General features: G+C 42.5%; 1 protein-coding gene across 1 annotated transcript in view; it reads left to right on the top strand.

Annotated features, from left to right (window-relative positions):
• LOC307042629 (T-box transcription factor TBX5-like) overlaps positions 1-10,550 on the top strand; it is an 11,700-nt gene extending 1,150 nt beyond the window's left edge. Inside the window, exons 2-9 of the mRNA XM_079686620.1 lie at positions 84-260; positions 547-641; positions 930-1,049; positions 2,538-2,685; positions 4,203-4,355; positions 6,208-6,299; positions 7,358-7,599; positions 8,312-10,550. Of these exons, the coding sequence (XP_079542746.1) occupies positions 90-260; positions 547-641; positions 930-1,049; positions 2,538-2,685; positions 4,203-4,355; positions 6,208-6,299; positions 7,358-7,599; positions 8,312-8,889 (1,599 nt within the window). The 5' untranslated portion in view covers positions 84-89 and the 3' untranslated portion in view covers positions 8,890-10,550. The remainder of the gene's footprint in view (positions 1-83; positions 261-546; positions 642-929; positions 1,050-2,537; positions 2,686-4,202; positions 4,356-6,207; positions 6,300-7,357; positions 7,600-8,311) is intronic.
• The last annotated feature ends 1,325 nt before the right edge of the window (positions 10,551-11,875 follow it).

Here is an 11,875-nt window from a genome sequence, read left to right as displayed (position 1 = left end):
GTGCGTGTGTGTGTGTGTGTGTGTGTGTGTGTGTGTGTGTGTGTGTGTGTGTGTGTGTGTGTGTGTGTGTGTGTGTCTTTCAGTGGGATATGGCAAACGGAGGGGATCAGTTCGGCCTTGCGGAGAGTCCGGACTCAGACTGCATGGATTCCCCAAAAGAGACCAAACCGGAAAATCCGGGCTACACCTTAAACTCTCCAGCCTCTTCCCCGCAGACAGCATCCAGACAGCAGCCAGCGGCTACTACTACGGAGCAGAATGTAAATATATATTATTAATTCATAATTTACTAAATGTTGAAGACTAAGCAGATTTTTCTTGCATCCTGGACCAAAGTGAGAGGGAAAGTTAATTTCCTTCTAGTAGTTGCTGTGAGATTTGTCGTGTATTAGGTTTGGATAAAGTACAAAATAATAGAGTCCAATAACTTCTTATAGCCTACTAGATTTTTTTCAAACTAATTGTTTCTCGTTTTGGGGGCTTTAATTTTACTTCAAGGAGACTTCCTCTTCAGTTGTAGTGAGCACTGTTTTTGTTTTGTTTTAGGGAATGGAAGGAATCAAAGTTTTCCTCCACGACAGAGAACTTTGGACAAAGTTTGATGAAGTGGGAACTGAAATGATCATCACCAAGGCTGGAAGGTAAGAAGTTAGGAGGAATACATATTTATCTGTTAGTTTTTTTTTATTTGGGTACATTCGATTTATCATTTTTATTAACCCATGGTTGAATAAACACTGTCACAGCACGACTGTCCTGACAATATATCTAGGACAAACTGTACAATGTGAATGTTGCCTCAGGGGACGTTTTTTTCTCTCAGAGGAGGATAGCAATTGTTTTTTTTATCTTAACTTCAAGTATTATAATATAATCTGTCTGTGTCTGTAAAATAATATAATTATTTTTTCTGAATGTGCTCCGTGTAGGAGGATGTTTCCCAGTTACAAGGTGAAAGTCACGGGACTCAACCCAAAAACCAAGTACATACTCCTGATGGACCTTGTGCCCAAGGACGACCACCGATACAAATTTTCAGACAACAAATGGTTGGTGTATTTCAAAATGTATACGTGTGAATTTTATGAAATCTAAATTGAGGTTTTCCCTCAAAATAATGGTGCATGCGAAGATAATCAAATATGCATGCATACCCAGGTCAGCCATGATAGGCCCCATTGTTTATTAATGTATTTTAAACGTCGTTTACGGAGTGTAAAACGGTAACAAAACCACCACAGGGGAAAAAAAAGCACAATCCTAGTCTTTGCTTTATTTTCCTAATTCTCTTCCCTGTGATTTTGTTATGTGTGCCACTTTGAATTATGCATTAAAACCTCAGCGTAAAACCTCTGTAAAAATAAATCCGTGCTGTTGGGTTTACCTCCTCTTCACCCTGCCTCTTAAAGGTCGAGTCCTTCTTGCAAACTAGCATGGCCTAGTTCCCCGTGTTTCCCCACGTGTCTGCCCGCCGGTTAAATCAGAGTATGAAGGGTTCACCGGGCGGACAGACGGCACAGACCGGATTAAAGTCTCCCATTCAAATGCTTGCTGTGCTGAGGGGGGAAATCCGAAGAGACCATTGACTCTGCAGAGATCCGTCAATGCCCTGCCTCCTCAGAGCCTCTGACACCCGGGTTTTACAAAGAAACGTGCCGTAAACAGGAGTCTGGATACACTGTGACATAAAATCCGGCTCGCATGCGTAATGGTGGCAGTATTTCTGGAGATTAGTCAGACATTTCTCAAGAGATAACGTCTTTATGTGGGTGATTGATAGCGTCATATATAAGCTAACTGGCTGCAAATGTATCTCAAAAATAAATGTTATTTTCTTTTTATTATTTACGTTTTGACCGGCTCACATCATTTGACATTTGCTCCTATTGTTGACTCCGAGCAATTCTTCATGCAGACATACAGCACTAAGAAAAACATTGGCAAAACATTGTTTTTTACAAAATTATTTACGCAGCACATTTTAAATATTATAATCCTTCTCTTTCGCTCTAATTTTTGTTTATAAAGTGTTAAAAGCAAATGCAAACACAAGAAACGAAACCGTTTATTGTGTTAAAAAGTCCCCCTAAAAAGTAAATAATGCCTCAAACAGGTTGGCGATAGCTTTAGTGTCTGTTTCTCAGCTGCTGTAAAAGGGGGAAAATAGTCCAATAGTTCAGATTATGTTTTAAAATGGAATTTTTTTGGCCACTGATGCTACTTTAGCTTCGTGGGGAGTTGAAGTGTTTCTGAGGAAATATGTCAACAGTTTCAGCCTTTTCTCTCGGCGGCTCACAACATCTCTGGCACAAAAGGACCGAGGCTACAGCAGTTTTAGAGGAGTCCGAGTACATTTGGATCGAAAAAGCTTAGGTCCAGATCTCGTCCAGATATCTGTGTAAACTTTAGCAAAACAAGTTTATCCAGTTAAAGCACCAGATAGGCCTTCGGCAGCGAAGGCCTCCATCCGGTCAGACAGACCACCGTGACCCCCTGAATGCACCGTGTCTGATCTGCGGCCTCCTCTCTGTCCAAAGGTCGGTAACGGGAAAGGCAGAGCCCGCGATGCCCGGGAGGCTCTACGTCCACCCGGACTCCCCGGCCACCGGGGCGCACTGGAGCCGCCAGCTCGTCTCTTTCCAGAAGCTCAAACTCACCAACAACCACCTGGACCCCTTTGGACACGTGAGTTTCTTTCCTCAATATTTGTAGTTTATATTTCTTCAGAACCAGAAAAATATGCTTGGTGCTTCTTGGCAGTCGATACAATACTTGTGTTTGGCTTATGAAATAGTTGTTTGCTTTGATAGCCTCATACAATCTATATCCCAAATGGAAATAGTCTTTTTGCCCAATTAGATTCCCATCGTATGCTTTTTAAATAATCAAGAGTGATTTCTTATTTTTTTTAATTAAGAAGATTGATTACACACACACGGCAGTCACAGTTCCAGGCTGGCCACCACAACACAAAACAGCCCAGACTATGCACAGAGAGACTCATTCCCTTCATAGCAGCTCTCATTGCTGCCGACTGTTACAGTCTGACTGCACACACTCACACACACACACACACACACACACACACACACACACACACACACACACACACACACACACACACACACACACACACACACACACACACACACACACACACACACACACACACACACACACACACACACACACACACACACTTTCATGAGGCGGTTGAGCTTCACGGTGTGAGAGCAATTGAAAACATAAGCCTATTGTTGTTTAGCACTAGCGCAAAGACAATAGGCAACAAACAGAAACAATCTTCTCAGGCTTGTTAAATTAGAGGTAATGATTTCAATGACTAAAGCCCATTAGCTAATGCATGTCACCGGCGGACACGTCACTGCTATTAAACTGAGCCCCCTGGATAAACAAACGTGCTCGCGCCTGTGTGTTCAGACCAGAGGGCCGTGATCCATTTAACAAAATAAAACACTTGAGGAGTTTCCTGTGTCATGGGAAATTGTTTAGAATGTGAGATAAATTATTGTCATGGTTTTACATTGCTGGTTTCCCCAAACCAGATGTTAAGACATTTATACTAATATATGGAAATGTTAGTAAGTTGTCAAGAACATACAACATCCAATGAGTGACTCTTAATTATACTGAAATCAAGCTAGTGTTCAGTGAAAGCCTCAACATATATATATTTAATTTAAGCCTTTAGAATAGTCTTATATAATAACAATGTATGATGTAGGCCTAGTTTTGGTTAAAAGGCAATGGTCACAGATTAAATTAAATTAAGTTTATTTAAGATGCCTTGATCACTTTGTTTAAAAATGCAGCTTTACCTGGTTTCATGCATGGTTATCTTTTGGTTAGAATGAGATGAACATACAACATTTAAAAAAAAGGACCAGAATGAGCACTGGTCATTTACTTGCATACTGAACCTAAATCAGGCAAAACATATTTACATTAATGCCCAAATGATTAAATAAATATCTATATTTAAAAAGATCTCATCTAAGTTCTTGCATCCAAAACAGCTCCTTTACTTGATCAGTTTCAGCCTACTAATAAGAAAGAGTCTCTGTCCTAAAGATTCATGTCATCCAAGAACTTTGGGTACCTTGACATTCATTGGGTTTACCCTCCACCTGGACTCATGACAGGTCTGTCAATCACACCTCCTCAATCTCTCCCCTGTGCAGATAATACTCAACTCCATGCACAAATACCAGCCTCGCCTCCATATTGTCAAGGCGGATGAGAACAACGGCTTTGGCTCCAAAAATACGGCTTTCTGCACCCACATCTTCTCTGAGACTGCCTTCATCGGTGTGACGTCCTACCAGAACCACAAGGTGAGCTCCACACCAACAACGCTGTTAAAATACAGGGAAAAAACACGGTTTATGTATTTTTAAGAAGGGTCATTAGTCCTTTTTATAGAATATTTTGATTATTAAATGGAGTTTAAAACAATACAGAAAGTGTTATTTAGACATCACTTCACATCATAGAGTACACTTATTTTAAACTATTTTTTCAAGCCAGGCTACCTCATAATTATCCTAGCAATTATGGAAATAGATCTCAATGTTGAATGTGTGTCATATCTGTTCTATCTATGATTATTTAGATAAGTGTTTAAGATGTGCCTTTGGTCACTGGCTACATTCAAACTTCTGTCTCTCACACACACATTCACACACACTCACAAAGAGAACCTTTTTCTTTGTTAGTATTACTGTCTGTATTTTGTATCCAGAAAGTCAATTTGCATCTTCATTGTTTATGTGGCCTTACTTAGTATTTGTAAATATGTCCAAAAATAAGTTATCCGTGTGTGTGTGTGAGAGAGAGAGCATGTGTGTGTGAGTGTATGAGCGAGTGTGTGAGCGTTAGTCTGTAATGAACTGTTTCTTTCCCTTGATCTTTGCTGACCAGTTTTCTTGATGTCAACTAGAAAGACAGACTGCTGAAGCTTTTTGCCGCTCTGCTGGTTGCGTTCCCATATGATAGATTTCATTTGATTACATTTAATAACATGAATAAATACATTTTAAATGTACATAAAACAAAACAAAAGTATACTGTGTTAGCATTTAAATACAAAATATTCCTCAATACCCCCAAGCAAATTGTTTGTATAAAAAAAGTGTAAAAAAAAGGACTCTCCGAAATTGGTGCATCAAATCTGTTAATAGCAGGTCGTTTTTAGTTTAAACAAATATTAATAATAAAATGATATTTTATTTAAGCTGAAGTATTGTATGTTATGTATACAATGTATGATAATTACAATAAAGTTAAAAAGTTAGAAGTAGTGAAACTGTCTATTTGATCAAATATTATGCAAACAAATAGATTAGTGTAATAACTTAAAAAAAGGTGTTTTGTATTTTAATCTTCAATACTATATAACTATCTAACTATCTAATTCTTCTTCTTCTTATTATTATTATTATTATTATTATTATTATTATCGTTATCATTTAGTGGTAGTGCATTAGCAGCAGCAGTAGTACACTATTGTATTTGCTGTAAGCTGAATTCAATGAATCAATATTATAAATTCTTGTCACTTCAAAATCACAACAAAAAACACTATGTATTGAAGTTTTTGTTATACAAGCTATTGTGTTAAACAACATTTTTATAGTTCCATCATGAAAAAACAAATACTATATTTATAACACTATTAAATCCAACATGTGTGCAAAATGATTACTATTTTAGCAGTATAGTTTGGTGGTGGCTTTCATCAGCACTTCAAAGTTAGTTTGGACCCGAGCTGGTGTCACATCTCCGGTCCGGGTGCCTGCTGTGTGATGGACACACTGCGCGAAGGCTTCCCTCCATGACATCACTGAGAAAAATGTGAAAACTTAAACATCAAAGCTCACAGCTTTGGACCTCTAAAAGCTTTGGTATGAAATCCTTAAACCTGGCGACTGTTTGGGTAAACAGTTTATTCTGTGTCAGCTGGCGAGGACACTGTTCGCTCCGTTAGAAACGTCAGCGGGCTGAGGAATGTCGGCCGTGCAGAGCTTTAGCGCCGCTGCTAAAAACATCTGCAGGGCCTCTCACTAATAGTAAACTTTAACATGTGAATGTGCCTTTGTGTGTCTGTGCTGTGTGTTTGTCTTTGGCCTGTGCATGCAGGTGTAATCCATGTGTCTGAGCTAAAGATTTTCCTTGTTTTGTGCTCAGATTACACAGCTGAAGATAGAGAATAATCCTTTTGCCAAGGGCTTCAGAGGCAGCGATGACAATGAGCTGCACCGCATGGCCAAGCTCCAAGGGTGAGTACAGCTGCACGAGAGGAACACTTACAGAAAACAACATCTATTTGCTCACTGAAGAATTTTATGATTGGGGTACATATGATCCAAAACATATGTGTGTGTGTGTGTGTGTGTGTGCGTGTGTGCGTGTGTGTGTGTGTGTGTGTGTGTGTGTCTGCGTGCGTGTGTGTGTGTGTGTGTGTGTGTGTGTGTGTGTGTGTGTGTGTGTGTGTGTGTGTGTGTGTGTGTGTGTGCGTGTGCGTGAGCCATTGTCACCTGAAGGTTGATCTTAGCGTGCAACATCATCCAGAGCGTGCATCACAAACAAGAAGCACCGAGCGTCAGGTCCTGCATTGATTGATAGATGATATCCTGTTGCTGCTGGTCTAATGGACTGTCACTGCAGATCAGCTGATGACCTTACATGGTGTCTGTTTGCGTGTTGAACTGATCTTCATTGAAGCGCTGTTTTGGCAGGCAGTTTAGAGATTTTAATAGGCCAATAGGAGAGGCTGTTTCTGAGAGGAGGGGGATGAAAGAGAAGAGAGGGAGGGTGCAGCCCCCTGTGTTTGTGTGCTGCTATGGTTGGTGGAGTAGAGAGGGGGACAGAGGAGAGGAGAGTCTATCTAAGGTGACACATGGATGGCTGTTTATTTTTAGAGCTAGTTTTTGTAGCGTATTATCTCACAACAGGATTAACTGTGTGTGTGCAAGCACGAGTGTGTGTCACTATCTCAGCGAGGGATAGCGAGATGTGGCCCAATGTCCCCTATATACCCAAGAGTTCACCAAGCGGGCAGTGTGTACGGAGAAAGAGAAAGATCAGAGCTGAAAGGATGGAGAAAGACTAAGTCGACTTGAAAGAAAAAAAAAAAACAAGAGCACACAGAATACAATCAGGTAGAATCAAATGTAAGAGAAAAACCTGCATGGAGTCAAGAGGTCGTTTTGTGCACCCAACCACACATGTAAATGTTCCTGCTGCGGACTAATAAAGGATCTGATATACCGGTACATACTTTATGTTTTGTGTTTTTTTTTGTAATTTTCAAACCACCGTTCCCTCTCGTTCTTAGGAAGGACTTCCCTGTGGTCCCTCGCAGTACTGTCCGTCAGAGGGCCTGCTCCACCGGGAGTCCCTTCAGTGGGGAGGGTCGGGGTCTGCGGGGCTCCCCTGAAACAGTGGGGTCCCCGTTCGGCTGTGAGAACCGTTTGAGTCCCCAGGAGCTGCTGAGGGCCCCCCCTGCACACTACACCCTGGCCCCTCCTCACATGCAGCACAGCCACCAGCCGCAGGTCTACTGCACCAAGAGGAAAGGTAGGAGGACGCTTCAGCACACTGTGTGACAAAATGATCGGCTATCTCAAGCTGTGAAAGACAAAAAGCAATGCCATTAGTTCACTCCTGACAGAGAAGTCCAGAAATGACCCCGTTTCCTTTTTATTTAATCATTGTGACACTAAGATCACCAACAGGGCCTTTATTGATCCCCATAGGTACATTCAGGTGTTATAGCAGCAACATAATAGGAGAATAACACAGGTAGCACACATGAGAATATACACAGGATATGAGGAACAAGGAGAACTTGAGCTGTTAACCTTGCTCTCTTCAAAGTCACAAAACTCCATTGAGAAAAACATGAATTTGACCTTACACTGTCTGGCAGCCCAGTAAAGCAGTAAACATATTCCAAATACAGCATGCACCCTAAATTACATTTGAGATGGCTAAAATATCTTTTGTTGCTAAATGGCCTGCTGTATATTTACTGTACTTCTTACACTGACTCTGGATTACCCCAGTTTAACCCCTAACCCTACCCCTTATCGGACGTACTCTTAAAGCACCTAACAAATTCACTTTTCCATCAGGCTCCATCTGTTAAACTTTTAGATTTATTTTTCTCATCTCAGCTTCTTCAACGGTCTGAAGTAGGAATTCAGACATCCTGGTCTGAAACGTTTCCAGTTCAGGCTTCTTATTGATATCATATTTGACATTTCTCTCTGTCTGTGTCTCTCCTTAGTGGGCGAGAACTGCTCTCCAGGAAACCGCCAGCACCCATATAAGAAAGCCTTCACCGGTAGCTCTCCAAGTGAGGGCGAGTCTTACTACCACCCCTCCTCCTACCCTCCTCCTCCACCCGGTCTATCCAACAACCCTCTCACCGACTCCCCCTACAGCTCAGACATGGGACAGCGCCAGGCGTGCATGTTTGCCAGCTCTGAACCCAGACTGGATGAACTCAACTGTACATCGTGGTCCTACAGCAGCCCACTCCCCTCTGCCATGACCCCCATGGATCCCTACCCACCTTACACCCCTCACCCCCCCTACAGCTCCAGCCCTCAGGGTTCCCGACTCAGCGCCATAGCCAACCAGAGCTCTCCGACGCTGGGAGAGCACATCGGCCACCACCCCTATCCGAGCCAGAGTGCCGCACCTCCACCTCAGAGCTCCCAAAACATTCACAGCAGGCAGGTCAGCCCTCCTCTCAGAGAGTACCCTCGCTACACTCCCAACCTGTCTCCTCCTCTCTACCACACACTAGAGACACACACACACATCAGGTGTGTCGTACCAGAATGGAGTGCAGCCTCCTAACTGAACCAGAGGACAAACCCCAAAGACTGATACATGGACAGAGATTCCTCGTCTCAAATTCAGTGACCGTTCTTTCTGCTATTCTGAAAGATGCTGGCTGCACACGGACTAAATATGATATTACCTTTGTAAAATAATTATGAAAAGTCTGATATCCAGCTTTGCAGGATGGGACAGTGGATTGTTAAAGACTATACATCCATAAAACAAACAAAGTTGTACTTAATCTTCTTTCTACAACCCAAAGACTGGTTTCATCCAAATGTTGTAACTGTGAGCCCTGTTCAGGCCGGACTGTGAACGCGACTGTTCTGTTTTCCTCTAAATCAGTCCCACTCTCTCCATTGTGAAGGATGTACATTTCGACCCAGGCTGTAACATTTACTGACCAAAATATCTCTGATCTCCCAGCGGAGCCTGAGGTGGGCATATTTTCTCTTTAGTGGAGAAAAGCATAGCTCCATGCTCAGTCTCAGTGAAGGAGAAAAGGCACGAGTTGTGTGTGTGTGTGTGTGTGTGTGTGTGTGTGTGTGTGTGTGTGTGTGTGTGTGTGTGTGTGTGTGTGTGTGTGTGTGTGTGTGTGTGTGTGTGTGTGTGTGTGTGTGTGTGTGTGTGTGTGTGTGTGTGTGCGTGTGTGCGTGTGTGTGTGTGTGTGTGTGTGTGTGTGTGTGTCTGTCTGTGTGTGTCTGTGCGTGTGCCTGTTTGTATGTAAAGCCTATGTCAGCTCAGCTCAAGGATGCGATGAGATAATTTCCAATGAGACAGGCAGTAGTTCCTGCGGGCGCTGTAACATAGAAAAAGCAGTTTGTTTAGGCCACGCTACAGGCTGAGGGACCTGTAAACACTGCTTTCACTGCATTCTGGGTAAATGCACTACTCAGCGTCACACGGTTGTCACCGCTGTCCTCTCAGTCAACCCTAGCTGACCAATCAGCTCTCTCTTTTCTCTGAGAGCCAGCCAATGAACATGCACCTCTCTTTTATCCCCAGCTGACCAGTTAGAGCTGGAGCGTCGCATGTTTCATGTGTGCGCGCGTGTTGGCCCATTTTATTTTGTTTCTGAATTATTCATTAGTCCATTGTTGATCCTTGACATGCAAGGATTGCTCAGCAAACATAACAAAATCAAAGTTCTGTTAAACGTGATAATGTTGGTGCACTAACTCTTGTTCCTTTAATTTGAATCTAAATTCATCCTGTCTTATCCATTAATGGTTTTACAAGATCCGGTTAGATACATGTCCCTGCAGCATCATCATTCTCCTTTTAGCTAACCGTAAAGAAAGATATGTGGCATCCATTGTGAAAGCTGAGGTTTTGGTGTCTTTTTGTGTAAGAAGGCAGTTTTCATATATCTGCCCTGTTGTGTTACATGCAGTAAAATGTGAGCTGGTGCTCTTACATTACAAACAGTATGCAGAGAGCAAATCCCCATCATTCCTTGGTATGTATTGGATATGTATGTGTGTTAAAATGAGATTTTTTTATAGCCTTGTTCCTGCTAACAGTATTTATTACTCTAGATTTGTAAAGATTAGTCTGTTGTTAACTTGTGAAACAAGCAGAGTTGTTCAGAGATATTTGTTTCTCTTTAAAGGTTTGTGTCTGGTTTCACCCGCCATCTGTGGTGATAAATAGTTGTGATAAACAAACAAAAATGTTCTGTTATATGGATAAAAAGACAGATTTATACACAGAAATTGAATAAATTTTAGAGAATGATTCGTATGTCAAGTGGTTGCTATGTTCTTCTTTGTGATTAGACAACAAACACAGCAGAGGCAACTTTCCCACTGTAGGTTATTTAAAGCACGGTCAGCAACTCAGGAATGGAAGTTCAGTTTATCAGTTTCAACGCATGTAGCAATATGAAGGACTTGAAAAGGACAAGTGCCTGTACTTTTCTCCAAATGTTCCAAAAGTGTCCAACATTGTCATGCAACAATGTAGAGTATTGTTTAAATTACAACAGTGCGTGCTATGCCGTCTTATCAAGAACAAGAGACCCCAGTGTCTTTTACAACCCCCCCCCCCCCCCCCCCCCCCACAGAGTGGTGTGGGTGCTGCACATACCTTGTCCCCCTCCTCTTATCTGTGACAGGTTGTTTGGCATCTCCAGTCTCCACCAGCTGGACCCCCTCATTGGTGCCCAGAGAGGGTTAGGGTCTGCCGGGATGCCGGACTGAGAGAGGTGGGGGTGTGTCGGTGGTCCCCCTTCCCTCTTATGTCTCCTGACATGCCATGTTTGTGTCTCTCAAAGCAAAGTTAACCTCTTCCACCTTCCACCTGCTCAGAGTTTACAACACCCTTATTTTTAAAGAACAAATGGACGTAACATGCAGAGATCTATTTATAAAAGGCTGCTAAATCATTAAACTTGTAACCCGGGGTATTTACAATTAATTGCATAGTTATATGTCAGTTGTCAGACCTCCCCTTTCTCTCCTTCTCTTTCCCTTTCTCCCTTTCTTCCTTTCTCTCTCTCTCTCTCTCTCTCTCTCTCTCTCTCGTACACCATAAGGCCAGAGGTTAAGCAGGCAGCCCTTCAGAGGGTCTGTTCCTCCTTAACCCTTTGTCTCCAGACAAACTGGATAAGGGGGAGAGGAACGAGGAGGGAGGAACGAGGGAGGTCCCATGGAAGGGCCTCCGACTCTGAAGATGGATTGCATCACTTCATGTTAGCTTGTGCAGTAACAGATCTGTGTTGACTCCTGTATGGCTGGAAGAATAAAGCTTTGGGAGAAGTGGTAAAGTAATATTAAACACAGAGAAGACTGTGTGTGTGTGTGTGTGTGTGTGTGTGTGTGTGTGTGTGTGTGTGTGTGTGTGTGTGTGTGTGTGTGTGTGTGTGTGTGTGTGTGTGTGTGTGTGTGTGTGTGTGTGTGTGTGTGTGTGTGTGTGTGTGTGTGTGTGTAAACCTTAATCCAACTGTGGAGGACTTTCTCAGACACACTGGACGGACAGTAGATTGATGAACCTTGGTGAT

This window comes from Notothenia rossii (genome assembly GCF_949606895.1).
Source record: "Notothenia rossii genome assembly, chromosome: 6".
Lineage (NCBI taxonomy): Eukaryota > Metazoa > Chordata > Actinopteri > Perciformes > Nototheniidae > Notothenia > Notothenia rossii.
This window is presented reverse-complemented; position numbering and strand designations above follow the sequence as displayed.